Source organism: Poromitra crassiceps (assembly GCF_964638095.1).
Source record: "Poromitra crassiceps genome assembly, chromosome: 6".
Lineage (NCBI taxonomy): Eukaryota > Metazoa > Chordata > Actinopteri > Beryciformes > Melamphaidae > Poromitra > Poromitra crassiceps.
This window is the reverse complement of record NC_139627.1, coordinates 14,843,798-14,862,089: the sequence shown is the minus strand read 5'-3', so window position 1 is coordinate 14,862,089 and position 18,292 is coordinate 14,843,798. Positions and strand designations below refer to the sequence as shown.

At 48.1% G+C, this 18,292-nt stretch overlaps 1 protein-coding gene across 1 annotated transcript in view; it reads left to right on the top strand.

The window, feature by feature from the left end:
• Nucleotides 1–3,479: 3,479 nt before the first annotated feature.
• Nucleotides 3,480–18,292, top strand: part of LOC310777730 (N-acetylneuraminate-9-phosphate synthase-like) — a gene marked incomplete at its 3' end in the record, with an annotated part of 39,427 nt that continues 24,614 nt past the window's right edge. Inside the window, exons 1-5 of the mRNA XM_083638101.1 lie at nt 3,480–3,722; nt 3,846–3,895; nt 6,310–6,469; nt 6,649–6,748; nt 11,499–11,653. Of these exons, the coding sequence (XP_083494227.1) occupies nt 3,591–3,722; nt 3,846–3,895; nt 6,310–6,469; nt 6,649–6,748; nt 11,499–11,653 (597 nt within the window). The 5' untranslated portion in view covers nt 3,480–3,590. The remainder of the gene's footprint in view (nt 3,723–3,845; nt 3,896–6,309; nt 6,470–6,648; nt 6,749–11,498; nt 11,654–18,292) is intronic.

The following is an 18,292-nucleotide window of genomic DNA, read 5'->3' as shown; positions in this document are numbered from 1 at the left end:
CTGGCTCACCCTATATAAGTGGAAGCAGTGTGTGTTTTTACACGCAAGCATCCAGTCCCATAAAACACCACCAGCAAGTATCCAGTCTGTCCATAAGAGGAAAAAGCAGCTCCTGCTGGTATATCAGTTGTGTGACCCCACAGACCTGCAGCGTAGGACCGAAGAGATACAAACTACCCAGGTGGCTATTAATCGCTCAGCCTCCCTCTCCATCTAACATCAACTCCACCAGTACCTCATCCACGCTACAACAGTGAGGCAAGTAACTACTACTTTTGTTTGTGAATATACTGATTCCTACTTGTATTGTTGTGAGATGCCTCGCAACAAAAAACGGAATCAGATGATGAAAAAGCTACATGCTGCAAAGAAACCTGAACCTGCTTTGAATCCCTTAGTTTTAGCTATGCAATGTTGTAAGCAGACTGGATGGCATGCAGCAGAAGCAGATGATAGAACGCTCATCCATAAGAGACTTGAGACTTGACTTGGACTTGTGACCAAAGACGTGAGACTTGACTTGGAGGAGTAGCTAAAAGACTTCAGCCTTGACTTGGGGACTCTAGCTCAAAGCCTTGAGACTTGCCCGGCCACGTCCCATTGCTGCGCAGCAGCTATAATTGTTTATTTATGTTTGTTTATTGTTTATTTGCACAAAGAAAATGAATAACAACAGATAGTACCTTAGAAAGTATCTTAATAAGCTATTATTAAGCTATACCTATTAGTAAGCTATTAGCTAACTAGTAAGTGCTTATTAAGCTAGCCTACTTTGAATGGTAACACACAAAGACTGTCATTGGTAACAGACGATAAATGGCGGTCAACTTATCCATAACCTTCGGATATGGAGAATACTTAGCCTACCTGTCCACTCGTCTGCATGTTTGAGCTACAACTTGCGCTGTGCCTTGCCAAAATCAAATTACCTCCAATGCGAAGCAGCTGCTTATGCGAGCTGCAGGGCTAGCTCAGCGAGCTGCAAGGCAGGCGAACTCGCGTAGCGTGCATGATGCCTAGTGGATTAAGATCCTACTTGATATCTTTGAGTTTTGCTATAAGTTGTACCATGTTCATGAGAATCACACACCTGTGGCATTCTCAATCCTCCCATAGGACATGGATGAAAGGCCAGGGGGTCTCTGATTTCGGATATTGATGTGTCCAACTGCTGCTATGTCACAGCTATCAGAGGTACTGGTTTGGCTCTCTGGTGTAACTCCAGCTACCATAACATGGAATGTGTTGTGGCCATCAATGGTTCTGATGTTATGGTCCAATAAGTGGGCGGGGGGTGTGTGTGCCACGATTGTGATGTCACGATTGTCATGTATCAGTGATGTCATCAGTGATGTCACTTGAGCAATTGTGATGTCATCAGTGATGTAATAAATCCTTCTGTGGCGTTTTATGGCAGTTGGCATCCTTTATGTTGCATTACCGCCTGGCTGAGGCTTTATAAGTGGTTGGAGAAAAGTAGGGAGAAGAGCACAAGTGGTAGGCTACATCATCTCCAGAGTAAGTGTTTATTGTTTATTTATGTTTGTTTATTGTTTATTTGCACAAAGAAAATGAATAACAGATAGTACAAGTATCTTAATAAGCTATTATTAAGCTATACCTATTATAGGTGAGTGCTTATTAAGCTAGCCTACTTTGAATGGTAACAGACAATGACTGTCATTGGTAACAGACAATAAATGGCGGTCAACTTACCCATAACCTTCGGATATGGAGACTTACCTGTCCACTCGTCTGCATGTTTGAGCTACAACTTGCGCTGTGCCTTGCCGAAATCAAATTGCCTCCAATGCGAGACTCGTGAATGACATGACTATGAAGTTATGGTTTGCGATGGCTGTCTGAGGGAACAAGATGTGCATGAAAACTCACCCTTTTCCACTAACTATTAGAACATATTAGCCACACTTACATTTTTTATGTTTTGTTTTGTTATGTTACAGTATGTTTGTAGGTAGAGCTTTTCCCTAGCCCCACCCCTTTCCTGACCACACCCCCTCCCACCTCCCACATACACTCCCCCCCGATACACCTGTCCATGCCCCCTACCCACCTCTCGAATCCAGACTCTCTACTGACCTTCCTATCCCTATCAACGGACTCTTTTCCCTAGCCCCGCCCCCTCCATTGAGCCGACCCGGATCAGATCCACTCCAAAATGTAATGGGTTCTTCCTTGGCCCATGCTACACCCTTCTACCAAGTTTCATGAAAATCGGCCCAGTAGTTTTGCCGTAATCCTCCTGCTAACAGACAAACGGTCAGACAAACGGCACCGAAAACATCACCTCCTTTGTGGAGACAATGCCAATTTTGACAATGTTCCACTACTGGGATTTTCTGGGATTTTCAGTATGTTAAATTGGAAGGTTTCAAGAGCTGAATACAACAAAAATAATTTCTGTTGCAATTTGTTTAAGGTTGGGTAATTTTTTCTCACAGATTCCCTAGACTAAGTTGGGACAGTAGACCCTTCTCACGGGGTCTTTTTTGTCGAAAAGGCAGGGTTAACACAGGTGCAAGCAAAACACTAATGAGGGCTTCACTTTCCACGATTAGAATTTGGAAACCCTCATTAGTGTTTTGCTTGCACCTGTGTTTATTAGACAATTATTTGTTCATGATTGTAAAGCCACAGCACAGTGAAGAGGATATTAATGTGAAGATTAGCCTCTTCATTTTGCTCTCAGAGTGCATCAGATTCATGCATTTTACTTTAAAATGTACAACATTTCTTTGTCCAGCACAGCCCCCCCTAGAAACCCCCCAGTCAGACTAATATTTTTATCCTGCTGGTGCCACCCCTGTTGGCAAAGCCTTGAATCGCCTATGAGTGAGTGAAAAACGGAATCTGAGAAACTGAATAATGACATAATAACAGTATACTCCTAATGTTAATTTAGAATGAGATATTCCTCTAAATGGCTAAAAAACATCCAAACATCCAAAAAAGTAAATTTTTCACAGTCCCTTCCTTGCAGCACCCCCTACTTAAAAACAGTTCCAGTGTCCCTGGTGGTGACTGGTCAGCCATTCATTTTTCCATAGACATTTTGTAAAATGCCTTTAAAAATTGTATTTGCTTGGTCAAACAAAGCGATTCAGTTATATTTAGAATCAGCATTTTACTTGGACAATTCTTTTTTTTAGTTTTTATCTTGTTTTCCCCCTTCTTGTGTCCGAGTGTAATGTTCGGGGGGGGGGGGGGGGATGGGTGGGTAGGGGGGCCCCTGGGAGCTTCAGTGCCCAGGGGCCCCTGGGAGTGTTAATCTGGCTCTGCGGGTCCTACATGTAAAACTTGTTCAGTGCAGTGCTCCGCCATGTGATGGCAATCTTCCAACACTAGATTGTGTGTATGTGTGTGTGTGTGTGTGTGTGTGTGTGTGTGGGGTGAGGCTGTATAAAAACGGAGCGGTGACATGACTCAAGCCTCTTCCACCTGTGACATTCCACCTGTGACATCTCCAGTTTCATCTCCACATCTCCATCTCCATTTAACCCCACCAGGTCTTGAGACTTTTGCACCAACTCTCTTATTTCACTCGGCACTTCACGTCCTACATCACCAGGATGCCTCTGCAATTTGAACTGTGTCCTGGTAGAATGATTGGCGGCTCCCACCCGTGCTTCATCATTGCTGAAATTGGACAGAACCACCAAGGAGACATTGAGATTGCCAAGAAAATGATCAAGATGGCAAAGGTAAGCTGGTGGAGGGGAGAGAGAGGTGTCTGTTTAGAAGCTATACCAGTGCTGTTGTTTCACCACCTTTTCCTCACCTCTCCTATCTGATCCTCTCCTCTCATGTGTTCTGTATCATCTCAGGACTGTGGTGCTGACTGTGCCAAGTTCCAGAAGAGTGAACTGGAGCACAAGTGTTAGGATGACGTCATCATTCCTACTTTGACGTCGTCATTCCTACTATGATGTCATCGATCACTGATGATGTCATGATTCATAAGTGTCTTTCATGCCTTTCGCTGGTGATGTCATAACACAGGTGATGTCATATTCCGATCTATAAGGGCCTGTTCCTGCAGGTCCTGGCGAGTGATTCATAATCTAAACTCACATCAAGGATCACATCAACCTCTGCAACCGGTTCCCAACCTCGAACAGTGCAGCCCCAGCTATCAAGTTCCACAACTCCCCTAGTCTTGGAGAGTGTCTTGGCCCTCAACTACCCGCGAATAGATCCACATGTCTTCCGACGCCGATCCTGACAGTATGAATCACTCAGAAATGGATTTAGCGGGCAAATTTCTCCCCCCAATCAAGGAGGAAGACCCTGAGACGCCAGTTTTCCCGCCGGCCGCTTCAGGTGAACCACCAGGCGAATCAACGAGGGGCCTTCTCACCTTGGAGACCTTGCTGGCAGCGATGTCATCGTGGCAGTCCCGACAAACACAGACCGCAGAGCTTGTTTCCGGCTTGGGTGTGGTACTCACGGAGACACAACGGCAGCAAATGCAGCAAATGCTCCATTTTCAGGAACTACTCGACAGACAGGAAGAAGCAAACAAGGCCCACCTGGCCCTGGCTTCCAAGGCCGAGGATCGGTACGCCCTCCTGGTAAAACGGCTAGATCGTCTCGATGGACTAAACCCTCCTGAGGGTGTCATTCTGCAGCCTTCTCCTCCTCCTGCCCCAGCTTCCGAGCGCACCGTCGTTCCGGAGGTTTCCAGACCTGCTACCCCCCGGCCACAGGGGCCGTTGCTTCCAGCTCTGCTGCTCGGCCGCCTCCAGCTACTAAGCGCGTATTCTGGGGGGGAGTTCGCGTCATCCCAGAGCAGGGGCAGCCACATTTGAGTCCCAGCAGCCATCTGTACCGTGATCTGACCGGCAGGGTTCGCATCACACCAGAGGAGAGGCAGCGCCGTTTGGACACCCGGAGCTGCCTGTACTGTGGCCGAGCCGGGCATTACCTCTCCTCCTGCTCCCGGCGTCCAGTAAGTGGTCCCACCGCTCGCCGGCCCGTGGTACTCTCAGTGGATCAAGGCTCTAAGAGTCCAACCCCAAAACCCATACGGTTGGGCAGCGTTCACGTGACCCAGGAGTGGCAGTGTGTCTCCAAGAGGGTTAAGGAGTTGGAGAGGACTGTCGATCATCTCATTGGGAAGTTCAATCGCTGCCTGCAGATCGGCTCCGTCCCCCCGCAGGGGGCCTCCGAGTCTGCTGGCCCTGAGGCACAACCTGTGGACCTGCTCCTCGCCGAGTCTGAACCCGTACCTGAGGCACAACCTGTGGACCTTCCCCTCGCCGAGTCTGAACCCGTACCCCAGCAGCAGCCAATTCCTGTCCTTGACCCACACGTAGGTTCCAGCTTCATGCTGGGAGGTCCCCGTAGTGTCGTCAGCCCTCGGTCAAGAGCAAGAAGAAATAAGAGGCGTTTAAAGGAGGGGACGGTGGGTGACCTCCCCAAACTACAGGTCGGGAGGGCAGGCCTCGCTGAGTCAGATCCCCCTGTGGCTCTGCCTTCGGAGACGGCGGCATTTGACCCTTTTGATGGTCCCCAGCCTCCCGTGTTTGGATCGTGCCCCGGGGGATGGCCGGCCCCAGAGGATCCACCGGACCCGGTGGAAGTTCTGTCTACGTATCGGTCTATCTATGGCTTCGATATCCAGTATTAGGGAGGAGCACCTCCACTGTCCTACACCCCCTTTGGGGTCTGACCACCTGCATCTAACCACCTGCTGAAGAGCACCTCACTCTCTTACACCCCCTTTGGGGTCTAACCACCTGCATCTAACCACCTGCTGAAGAGCACCTCACTCTCCTACACCCCCTTTGGGGTCTAACCACCTGCGTCTAACCACCTGCGGAAGAGCACCTCCACCAGAACCTGTGGATTTTCTGTCTCCCAGGGATCCCAGATGCCATCCTTGATGGCCTCATTGGACGCCAGGTGGCGTCCGTTGAGGGGAAGGTACTGTTAGGATGACGTCATCATTCCTACTTTGACGTCGTCATTCCTACTATGATGTCATCGATCACTGATGATGTCATGATTCATAAGTGTCTTTCATGCCTTTTGCTGGTGATGTCATAACACAGGTGATGTCATATTCCGATCTATAAGGGCCTGTTCCTGCAGGTCCTGGCGAGTGATTCATAATCTAAACTCACATCAAGGATCACATCAACCTCTGCAACCGGTTCCCAACCTCGAACAGTGCAGCCCCAGCTATCAAGTTCCACAACTCCCCTAGTCTTGGAGAGTGTCTTGGCCCTCAACTACCCGCGAATAGATCCACATGTCTTCCGACGCCGATCCTGACAACAAGTTCAGCAGGCGAGCCCTGGAGCGGCCCTACAACTCCAAACACTCCTGGGGGAAAACCTACGGGGACCACAAGCGCCATTTGGAGTTCAGCCATGAGCAGTACAGGGAGATGCAAAAGTATGCAAATGAGATTGGCATTTCCCTCACTGCCTCTGGGATGGACGAGGTAAGACAGATTTTTTATTTTTTATTTTTTTTAAGCAAGAAAGAATACTTCATTGCATTCTTCTAAAAGATTCATGGAACAGCAATACTATATATACAGTGTATATATATATATATATGTGTGTGTGTGTGTGTGTGTGTGTGTGTGTGTGTGTGTGTGTTATTCCATAATTCCCACAGATGGCCATGGAGTTTCTCGATGAGCTCGATGTGCCTTTCTTCAAAGTTGCCTCCTGTGATGCCAACAACTTCCCCTATCTTGAGAGAACTGCAAAAAAAGGTATGAGGCACCATGTATCAATGCTTCAATCATTATTCCATTCTTTATGAAAGTTACATCGTTTTTTTCCTTTGGAAAATAAATAATTTCTTAATCCTCTTGGAGGAAATTTCAAAAATATATTCTGTAGAAGTATCCCAACCAATAGTCCTATTTTTTTAGTGCATTGATTCTACTTTACTCTACAATTAGGGCACAAACTATTTGACAACACATATAGGAGTATAAAAGTATGGTAGCTGAACTTACCTTCAGTTACACCGGTTGCTGGAAAAGTATTGTGTTGTTTGAAATAATCAAAAATGCGAAACTGCTTCTGAGAGTTTTTGTTCTCCTGAAAACATTTGAGACCAGACGGCAGACTAAATAGGGAGTGTTGGGTTCGGTGATGCTTGGGTGCATAGACACACCCACTGTAGGCGTGGTGAGTAAAGTAGGCGAGGTGAGGAGTAGGCAGTGTTGAGGAGTAGTGAACTACATGTAGTTTAACTACGTATAGTTGAACCACTCAAACTACAATTTTGGGAAATAAAATGGAAGCAATGAATATATATATATATATATATATATATTGTAACGTGTTTGGGTAATCCAGGTATTACCTGTAATGTGATGTGCAACCTAAGTGTCTGGATCGCAGCTAGGAACTGATGTGTGTGGGTGTGTTCCTAGGGGGAGGGGGATATATGTGACCAGCGGCCGAGGCGGAAGCCAGTCAGTGCCATGCGGGCGAGCAGACCGGTTGTTGTGTCTAGAGCTAGCGTTGTGAAGCTAGCTGCTAGGGGCAGTCAGGCCAGGGTGGGCGAGCTGACCGGGTGGTTTAGAGCTAGCAGCGAAGCTAGCTGCTAGGAGCGTGTATTGTGAAGACAAGAATAAAGAGCCTGTACCAAAAAAAAAAAAAAAAAAAAAAGCGCGGAGGTAATGCAGCGGGGAGAGCGGCCGGAAGAGCCACGAAAGAGACTGTGTTGGACCTGCAGAGAGCCGGGCCACGTGGCGAGGTGGTGCCGATGCGGTTCCGGGAGACGGACCGGGTATGCGGGACAACGACATGGACAGCAGGGAGCCTGCTGGACATGTAGCGAGATTGGACATCTAGCCAGAGAGTGTCCAAAGGCTGTCGGAGATCGGGGGACAGCGGGAGAAGAGAGACGTGCAGGCGGCAGACAGGTGAGACTCTGCTGGATTTGCCAGTCACCGGAGCACTTGGCCAGGGACTGCACTGAGAGTGTGGAGGCCGGAGGTGAGACGCAGGCTGGGAAGAGCGTGAACAGCCAGAGGGAAGAGAGGGACATCGTCTGCAGCGTTGTTACAGTCGGGAGAGCGATGCTCGTGTCTCCGAGTGAGCGAGAGGGGTTACCGCCGGGGGAACCGGCCCAGCCTAACCGCTATACACCCCCTAACGTTGCACTGCGGAGAGCCGAGGGGAAGATCGACGCCGGTGGTGTTCGCTCTGCTGTCCTCAACCCTGGAGGAGGGGGACGGAAAAACGAGCGAGTGCGAGGCCGGGAGGACGACGCCAGGGTCAGCTGGAGAGTCGACGGGCGCGAGTGGAGACCGGAGGACGAGGATGTCGATCCGGTGCTCGTTCGTGCATTTGCTACTGGAACAAACAAAACGGGGGGACCGAAAAGAGTGCTTCAGGGGAATTGGTAAAGCTGGGAAAAGGGGGGATGGAAATGGGGTTTAAAAGAAAAGCTAAGGAAAATGTGGGGGGCTTGTGTTTGAATTGAAATGTGTGAAAAAGAAGGAAATAATGAAAAACTAGACATTATGGAGTGCCTAATGGGAAACTAGACATTATGGGGGTACCTAATGGAAAACTAGACATTACGGAGTACCTAATGAAAACTGGACATTATGACGGGGGTGCTGAAAAGAAAAGACTGGTTGTTGGGGAATTATAATTTGATGTGGTGATGGGAAAAATGTTGTGTTGGTGTGTTTTGGTACAGGGGGATATGTGTGGGTTGTGGGTGTCGACGTGGGCGTCGAGCTAATGTTGGGTGAGGAGTATGTAACGTGTTTGGGTAATCCAGGTATTACCTGTAATGTGATGTGCAACCTAAGTGTCTGGATCGCAGCTAGGAACTGATGTGTGTGGGTGTGTTCCTAGGGGGAGGGGGATATATGTGACCAGCGGCCGAGGCGGAAGCCAGTCAGTGCCATGCGGGCGAGCAGACCGGTTGTTGTGTCTAGAGCTAGCGTTGTGAAGCTAGCTGCTAGGGGCAGTCAGGCCAGGGTGGGCGAGCTGACCGGGTGGTTTAGAGCTAGCAGCGAAGCTAGCTGCTAGGAGCGTGTATTGTGAAGACAAGAATAAAGAGCCTGTACCAACTTCAAGTCTCCAGTTCCTTGGACGAATACCCACTTCGTTACAATATACATATATATATGATTCTTACCCTAACCTTAATCATTCCTAGTCAAGTCGTTACTGCTTATTTGTCTGACAAAACAAAACCAAGAAGAACACAGATTTGTTTGCAATAAAAATATAGCATTGAATGTATTGGGTGACAATAAACTCAATTGAGAGTTTTTGCTGGCATTGTGCTTTTTGTAGGCTATTATATTTGATTTCATATGTACCTTCACATTGTTAATTTAATGTTTTTTTTCTTTGTTCTTTTTTTTACAAAGTATTTTGAACCAGTGGTGGAAATGTGTAACCTGACGCTGCCAGATGGACGGTATAGCTCCACATAGGTTTCACTAAACCAGTCGATCTGGGTTTGAAGTCACCAGACCCGCTGACGGAGGCGGGCACTTTGTCCAAGCTACTTGGCAGGTGATTGGATGACCCATCTGTCTATCACCGCTGGTGGGTGTTAACTTCAACCAATCAGATCGCGGAAGGTGCCTGTGGATGATCTCCGTGGTATTCATTGATTGAGTCCTCGCGGTCGTAAAGTCACCTTCAAAGCATTTAGTTAGATTATAACGAACTAGTTGTGTGGCTTAGCCTTCCCAAATGTTGAGGGTCGTTTTTTAGAATTTAATACATAGAATTGGGAACATTACATTCAATTTCATTCAGACTGCCTGTCACTTCCGCGATGTTGACGAGTGAAAAGAACTACAAAGACCATGTACCCACTACTTGCCCAGACGAGCCTGCCCGCCTACGGCCGCCGCTGATTCGTCGGCCCGGCAATGGCCGGCATGGCTCGACCAATCATCTTAAACTGCCTGTGCGGGTCCAGACCGTCACGGAGAACCAAATGAAATGTGAGTTCACGTGACGGGCGGTTTACCAGGCTAGGAAATGTGGGGAACGGGTGGGAACGGAGTTAGAGTAAACATTGAGAGGGAACAGTAATAACAAGAGGGGAACGGCATTCCTCCTCAGGTTCCCCTTCAAAATGGCTTGCAATGCAGTGGAGAGCAGAGCAGAGCAGTAGAGAGCAGAGCAGTGGACAGCAGAGCAGAGCAGTAGAGAGCAGAACAGAGCAGTGGACAGCAGAGCAGTAGCGAGCAGAGCAGAGCAGTAGAGAGCAGAGCAGTGGAGAGCAGAGCAGTGGACAGCTCAGTTAGTTCTCACTCCGGAAAGCCGACACAACATGACAATACCAAAAAAGGTGTTCTGTTGACTCAGATTCTGCACAACAAAAACGACACTCATCTGTCTGAGCAATACCCCAAATATTTAACATTTTTCTAGTTGATAAAAATTATGAACTTATTTTGAACTAAAAAGATATTAGAAATGTGTGTTGTTTTATATAATAACTTGAACACTAAATTCCACGGTATGGCACAATCAAAAGTGTCCTCTAATCCAATCGGATTAAAGGAGGGGCAAAAACAAACAAAACAAAACAAGGGATGGCTAAAGTAACTAAACTAAAAGTAACTAAAAGAAAAATGAAGTGTCGGGTAGGTCATAGCTGCCTTTAAGGTCCTGAAATGATTTGAGACCATCATTGTTGTAAATGTCACCCAATGTACACCCAATACATGGATGCCTTTCCTTTCCCAGTGTGAAAACATTGCCTATGCCCAATAAGTAATAATAATAATTTATTACAATAACTTCTGTCATAATGATGTTGAAAACTTGGCACGCAAATTCAGTACAACCTATAGGCTATGACAAAGTCCCTGCATCAAATATCGTTCACCACTGCTGCCTGCTTAGTCGCTATTTTTTTTTAAACTTTTTATTGACAGATTATCAAATATTTGCATTGTGTATCCAGAGTATCCAGACATTGCATATATGAACTCTAAGGATTACCTATACATTGTTGTTTACTCTTGATATACTGTCATAGAATTTTGTTTTGAAAAGAATATATACGAAGAAAAGAAAAGACAAAACCACAACAGCCATCCAAAAAAGTAAAATCTAATGGGTGTTATATATTGAACCCAGTATTCCCATCTTGAGGTAAATTGTTCTAATCTATCGTTGACAAATGCAGTTAGTTTTTCCATCTTGTAGATATCCATCGTAATATTCATCCATTCTTTCAAATTAGGGCTTTGTCACAAAATTCCTAATGACTGAAAAGATATTAAATAATGACAAGTGGACTTTTGATAACATACAGTGGGTGTCCAACTTTGAACACGACACAAGTGTTTTTATCGAACAGAAGTTTGCAGCGTTTTCTTTCTTCTTCCTTTGGTGGCCCCCATTTTGAAAACACCTTTGCTTCTTCTCTCTCTCTGTTGGCTCCTTCTATTTCTCCTCTTCCTGCTCTCTATCTGCCCCCTCCTTTCTTTCTTTCTTTCCGTCTGTCTGGGGCAGGCCGTCCCATGGTGGTGTCCAGCGGGATGCAGTCCATGGAGACGATGCGTCGGGTCTACCAGATGGTGAAGCAGCACAACCAGAACTTCACCATCCTGCAGTGTACCAGCACCTATCCCCTGGACCCTGAGCATGTCAACCTCAAAGTTATCACGGTGAGATGAATAGAATTTAATAGAATGTGAGCACACTCACCAAATAAGAATAAAAATTCAGGTGCACGGCACAAAAGTAATAGTCAATAAACAAGGAACGCCAGCACGCAATGAATGTCCTTTCAAGGTTTTATTCCGTCATCGAGACCTTACAACGGACGTTTCAGCCAACAGGCCTTCTTCAGCGTTGTGATGCATAAGGCGGAAATCACAATTATATACTGGTAGCATCCGGAAACACAATCAATTAAGCCAACAAATTAAGCAAAACGTTTATTTCCAAATACACCACGAAACAGTACTATAACAAATACAACTATTATTACATAGAAGATATGTGAAACATAAAGCAGATGCTTTGGATGCTTTGGAAGCTCTTAATGCTGCATATGAAGTAGTAAGCAGAAAAAAGGCCCGTGCTTCCTCGTTTTTTTCTGCTTGTATGGAGCTTACTACTTCATATGCAGCATTAAGAGCTTCCAAAGCATCCAAAGCATCTGCTTTATGTTTCACATATCTTATATCAGTTTGGAGGCCTGGCTTCAGTTCTCAGCAGTTCTCACTATGGCCTATGATAAATTGGGTTCTAATAAATGGGTTCTTCCTACGCCCCTGCTACCTTCGACCAAGTTTAATAAAAATCGGAACAATCCTGCTAACAAACAGACCGATAGACCGCACCGAAAACACACACCACAGACAAGCAATAGTGAGCAATAGTTTTTTTTTTTACCCACTCTCTCTTCTCCCAAAGGAATACCAGAGGGAATTCCCGGACATCCCCATCGGATATTCTGGACACGAGCGGGGAATCTACATATCTGTGGACGAGGCGTCCCTGGAGCCCGCGGAGCTGGCTGAGCTGGTCCGATCCATCCGGCTGGTGGAGACCGCGATGGGAACGCCCACCAAGCTGATGCTACCCTGTGAGAAGACCTGCCATGACAAGGTGGGTCCACTTTAGTATTTCATTACATTTTGTGTTACTATATCAAACTGTCCCCCTGCGTGTCCAAGATCATGTCAAATTACAGCGCTTGATCAAGACAGCAAGCAGGATCATTGGGGTTGATCAGGTGTCGGAACAACAACAAAATCGGAACAATCCTGCTAACAAACAGACCGATAGACCGCACCGAAAACACACACCACAGACAAGCAATAGTGAGCAATAGTTTTTTTTTTTACCCACTCTCTCTTCTCCCAAAGGAATACCAGAGGGAATTCCCGGACATCCCCATCGGATATTCTGGACACGAGCGGGGAATCTACATATCTGTGGCCGCTGTGGCGATGGGGGCAAAGGTCGTGGAGCGCCACGTAACTTTGGACAAGACCTGGAAGGGAAATGACCACGAGGCGTCCCTGGAGCCCGCGGAGCTGGCTGAGCTGGTCCGATCCATCCAGCTGGTGGAGACCGCGATGGGAACGCCCACCAAGCTGATGCTACCCTGTGAGAAGACCTGCCATGACAAGGTGGGTCCACTTTAGTATTTCATTACATTTTGTGTTACTATATCAAACTGTCCCACTGCGTGTCCAAGATCATGTCAAATTACAGCGCTTGATCAAGACAGCAAGCAGGATCATTGGGGTTGATCAGGTGTCGGAAAAACAACAAAATCGGAACAATCCTGCTAACAAACAGACCGATAGACCGCACCGAAAACACACACCACAGACAAGCAATAGTGAGCAATAGTTTTTTTTTTTACCCACTCTCTCTTCTCCCAAAGGAATACCAGAGGGAATTCCCGGACATCCCCATCGGATATTCTGGACACGAGCGGGGAATCTACATATCTGTGGCCGCTGTGGCGATGGCGGCAAAGGTCGTGGAGCGCCACGTAACTTTGGACAAGACCTGGAAGGGAAATGACCACGAGGCGTCCCTGGAGCCCGCGGAGCTGGCTGAGCTGGTCCGATCCATCCGGCTGGTGGAGACCGCGATGGGAACGCCCACCAAGCTGATGCTACCCTGTGAGAAGACCTGCCATGACAAGGTGGGTCCACTTTAGTATTTCATTACATTTTGTGTTACTATATCAAACTGTCCCCCTGCGTGTCCAAGATCATGTCAAATTACAGCGCTTGATCAAGACAGCAAGCAGGATCATTGGGGTTGATCAGGTGTCGGAACAACAACAAAATCGGAACAATCCTGCTAACAAACAGACCGATAGACCGCACCGAAAACACACACCACAGACAAGCAATAGTGAGCAATAGTTTTTTTTTTTACCCACTCTCTCTTCTCCCAAAGGAATACCAGAGGGAATTCCCGGACATCCCCATCGGATATTCTGGACACGAGCGGGGAATCTACATATCTGTGGCCGCTGTGGCGATGGGGGCAAAGGTCGTGGAGCGCCACGTAACTTTGGACAAGACCTGGAAGGGAAATGACCACGAGGCGTCCCTGGAGCCCGCAGAGCTGGCTGAGCTGGTCCGATCCATCCGGCTGGTGGAGACCGCGATGGGAACGCCCACCAAGCTGATGCTACCCTGTGAGAAGACCTGCCATGACAAGGTGGGTCCACTTTAGTATTTCATTACATTTTGTGTTACTATATCAAACTGTCCCCCTGCGTGTCCAAGATCATGTCAAATTACAGCGCTTGATCAAGACAGCAAGCAGGATCATTGGGGTTGATCAGGTGTCGGAACAACAACAAAATCGGAACAATCCTGCTAACAAACAGACCGATAGACCGCACCGAAAACACACACCACAGACAAGCAATAGTGAGCAATAGTTTTTTTTTTTACCCACTCTCTCTTCTCCCAAAGGAATACCAGAGGGAATTCCCGGACATCCCCATCGGATATTCTGGACACGAGCGGGGAATCTACATATCTGTGGCCGCTGTGGCGATGGGGGCAAAGGTCGTGGAGCGCCACGTAACTTTGGACAAGACCTGGAAGGGAAATGACCACGAGGCGTCCCTGGAGCCCGCGGAGCTGGCTGAGCTGGTCCGATCCATCCGGCTGGTGGAGACCGCGATGGGAACGCCCACCAAGCTGATGCTACCCTGTGAGAAGACCTGCCATGACAAGGTGGGTCCACTTTAGTATTTCATTACATTTTGTGTTACTATATCAAACTGTCCCCCTGCGTGTCCAAGATCATGTCAAATTACAGCGCTTGATCAAGACAGCAAGCAGGATCATTGGGGTTGATCAGGTGTCGGAACAACAACAAAATCGGAACAATCCTGCTAACAAACAGACCGATAGACCGCACCGAAAACACACACCACAGACAAGCAATAGTGAGCAATAGTTTTTTTTTTTACCCACTCTGTCTTCTCCCAAAGGAATACCAGAGGGAATTCCCGGACATCCCCATCGGATATTCTGGACACGAGCGGGGAATCTACATATCTGTGGCCGCTGTGGCGATGGGGGCAAAGGTCGTGGAGCGCCACATAACTTTGGACAAGACCTGGAAGGGAAATGACCACGAGGCGTCCCTGGAGCCCGCGGAGCTGGCTGAGCTGGTCCGATCCATCCGGCTGGTGGAGACCGCGATGGGAACGCCCACCAAGCTGATGCTACCCTGTGAGAAGACCTGCCATGACAAGGTGGGTCCACTTTAGTATTTCATTACATTTTGTGTTACTATATCAAACTGTCCCCCTGCGTGTCCAAGATCATGTCAAATTACAGCGCTTGATCAAGACAGCAAGCAGGATCATTGGGGTTGATCAGGTGTCGGAACAACAACAAAATCGGAACAATCCTGCTAACAAACAGACCGATAGACCGCACCGAAAACACACACCACAGACAAGCAATAGTGAGCAATAGTTTTTTTTTTTACCCACTCTCTCTTCTCCCAAAGGAATACCAGAGGGAATTCCCGGACATCCCCATCGGATATTCTGGACACGAGCGGGGAATCTACATATCTGTGGCCGCTGTGGCGATGGGGGCAAAGGTCGTGGAGCGCCACGTAACTTTGGACAAGACCTGGAAGGGAAATGACCACGAGGCGTCCCTGGAGCCCGCGGAGCTGGCTGAGCTGGTCCGATCCATCCGGCTGGTGGAGACCGCGATGGGAACGCCCACCAAGCTGATGCTACCCTGTGAGAAGACCTGCCATGACAAGGTGGGTCCACTTTAGTATTTCATTACATTTTGTGTTACTATATCAAACTGTCCCCCTGCGTGTCCAAGATCATGTCAAATTACAGCGCTTGATCAAGACAGCAAGCAGGATCATTGGGGTTGATCAGGTGTCGGAACAACAACAAAATCGGAACAATCCTGCTAACAAACAGACCGATAGACCGCACCGAAAACACACACCACAGACAAGCAATAGTGAGCAATAGTTTTTTTTTTTACCCACTCTCTCTTCTCCCAAAGGAATACCAGAGGGAATTCCCGGACATCCCCATCGGATATTCTGGACACGAGCGGGGAATCTACATATCTGTGGCCGCTGTGGCGATGGGGGCAAAGGTCGTGGAGCGCCACGTAACTTTGGACAAGACCTGGAAGGGAAATGACCACGAGGCGTCCCTGGAGCCCGCGGAGCTGGCTGAGCTGGTCCGATCCATCCGGCTGGTGGAGACCGCGATGGGAACGCCCACCAAGCTGATGCTACCCTGTGAGAAGACCTGCCATGACAAGGTGGGTCCACTTTAGTATTTCATTACATTTTGTGTTACTATATCAAACTGTCCCCCTGCGTGTCCAAGATCATGTCAAATTACAGCGCTTGATCAAGACAGCAAGCAGGATCATTGGGGTTGATCAGGTGTCGGAACAACAACAAAATCGGAACAATCCTGCTAACAAACAGACCGATAGACCGCACCGAAAACACACACCACAGACAAGCAATAGTGAGCAATAGTTTTTTTTTTTACCCACTCTCTCTTCTCCCAAAGGAATACCAGAGGGAATTCCCGGACATCCCCATCGGATATTCTGGACACGAGCGGGGAATCTACATATCTGTGGCCGCTGTGGCGATGGGGGCAAAGGTCGTGGAGCGCCACGTAACTTTGGACAAGACCTGGAAGGGAAATGACCACGAGGCGTCCCTGGAGCCCGCGGAGCTGGCTGAGCTGGTCCGATCCATCCGGCTGGTGGAGACCGCGATGGGAACGCCCACCAAGCTGATGCTACCCTGTGAGAAGACCTGCCATGACAAGGTGGGTCCACTTTAGTATTTCATTACATTTTGTGTTACTATATCAAACTGTCCCCCTGCGTGTCCAAGATCATGTCAAATTACAACGCTTGATCAAGACAGCAAGCAGGATCATTGGGGTTGATCAGGTGTCGGAACAACAACAAAATCGGAACAATCCTGCTAACAAACAGACCGATAGACCGCACCGAAAACACACACCACAGACAAGCAATAGTGAGCAATAGTTTTTTTTTTTTACCCACTCTCTCTTCTCCCAAAGGAATACCAGAGGGAATTCCCGGACATCCCCATCGGATATTCTGGACACGAGCGGGGAATCTACATATCTGTGGCCGCTGTGGCGATGGGGGCAAAGGTCGTGGAGCGCCACGTAACTTTGGACAAGACCTGGAAGGGAAATGACCACGAGGCGTCCCTGGAGCCCGCGGAGCTGGCTGAGCTGGTCCGATCCATCCATCCGGCTGGTGGAGACCGCGATGGGAACGCCCACCAAGCTGATGCTACCCTGTGAGAAGACCTGCCATGACAAGGTGGGTCCACTTTAGTATTTCATTACATTTTGTGTTACTATATCAAACTGTCCCCCTGCGTGTCCAAGATCATGTCAAATTACAGCGCTTGATCAAGACAGCAAGCAGGATCATTGGGGTTGATCAGGTGTCGGAACAACAACAAAATCGGAACAATCCTGCTAACAAACAGACCGATAGACCGCACCGAAAACACACACCACAGACAAGCAATAGTGAGCAATAGTTTTTTTTTTTACCCACTCTCTCTTCTCCCAAAGGAATACCAGAGGGAATTCCCGGACATCCCCATCGGATATTCTGGACACGAGCGGGGAATCTACATATCTGTGGCCGCTGTGGCGATGGGGGCAAAGGTCGTGGAGCGCCACGTAACTTTGGACAAGACCTGGAAGGGAAATGACCACGAGGCGTCCCTGGAGCCCGCGGAGCTGGCTGAGCTGGTCCGATCCATCTGGCTGGTGGAGACCGCGATGGGAACGCCCACCAAGCTGATGCTACCCTGTGAGAAGACCTGCCATGACAAGGTGGGTCCACTTTAGTATTTCATTACATTTTGTGTTACTATATCAAACTGTCCCCCTGCGTGTCCAAGATCATGTCAAATTACAGCGCTTGATCAAGACAGCAAGCAGGATCATTGGGGTTGATCAGGTGTCGGAACAACAACAAAATCGGAACAATCCTGCTAACAAACAGACCGATAGACCGCACCGAAAACACACACCACAGACAAGCAATAGTGAGCAATAGTTTTTTTTTTTACCCACTCTCTCTTCTCCCAAAGGAATACCAGAGGGAATTCCCGGACATCCCCATCGGATATTCTGGACACGAGCGGGGAATCTACATATCTGTGGCCGCTGTGGCGATGGGGGCAAAGGTCGTGGAGCGCCACGTAACTTTGGACAAGACCTGGAAGGGAAATGACCACGAGGCGTC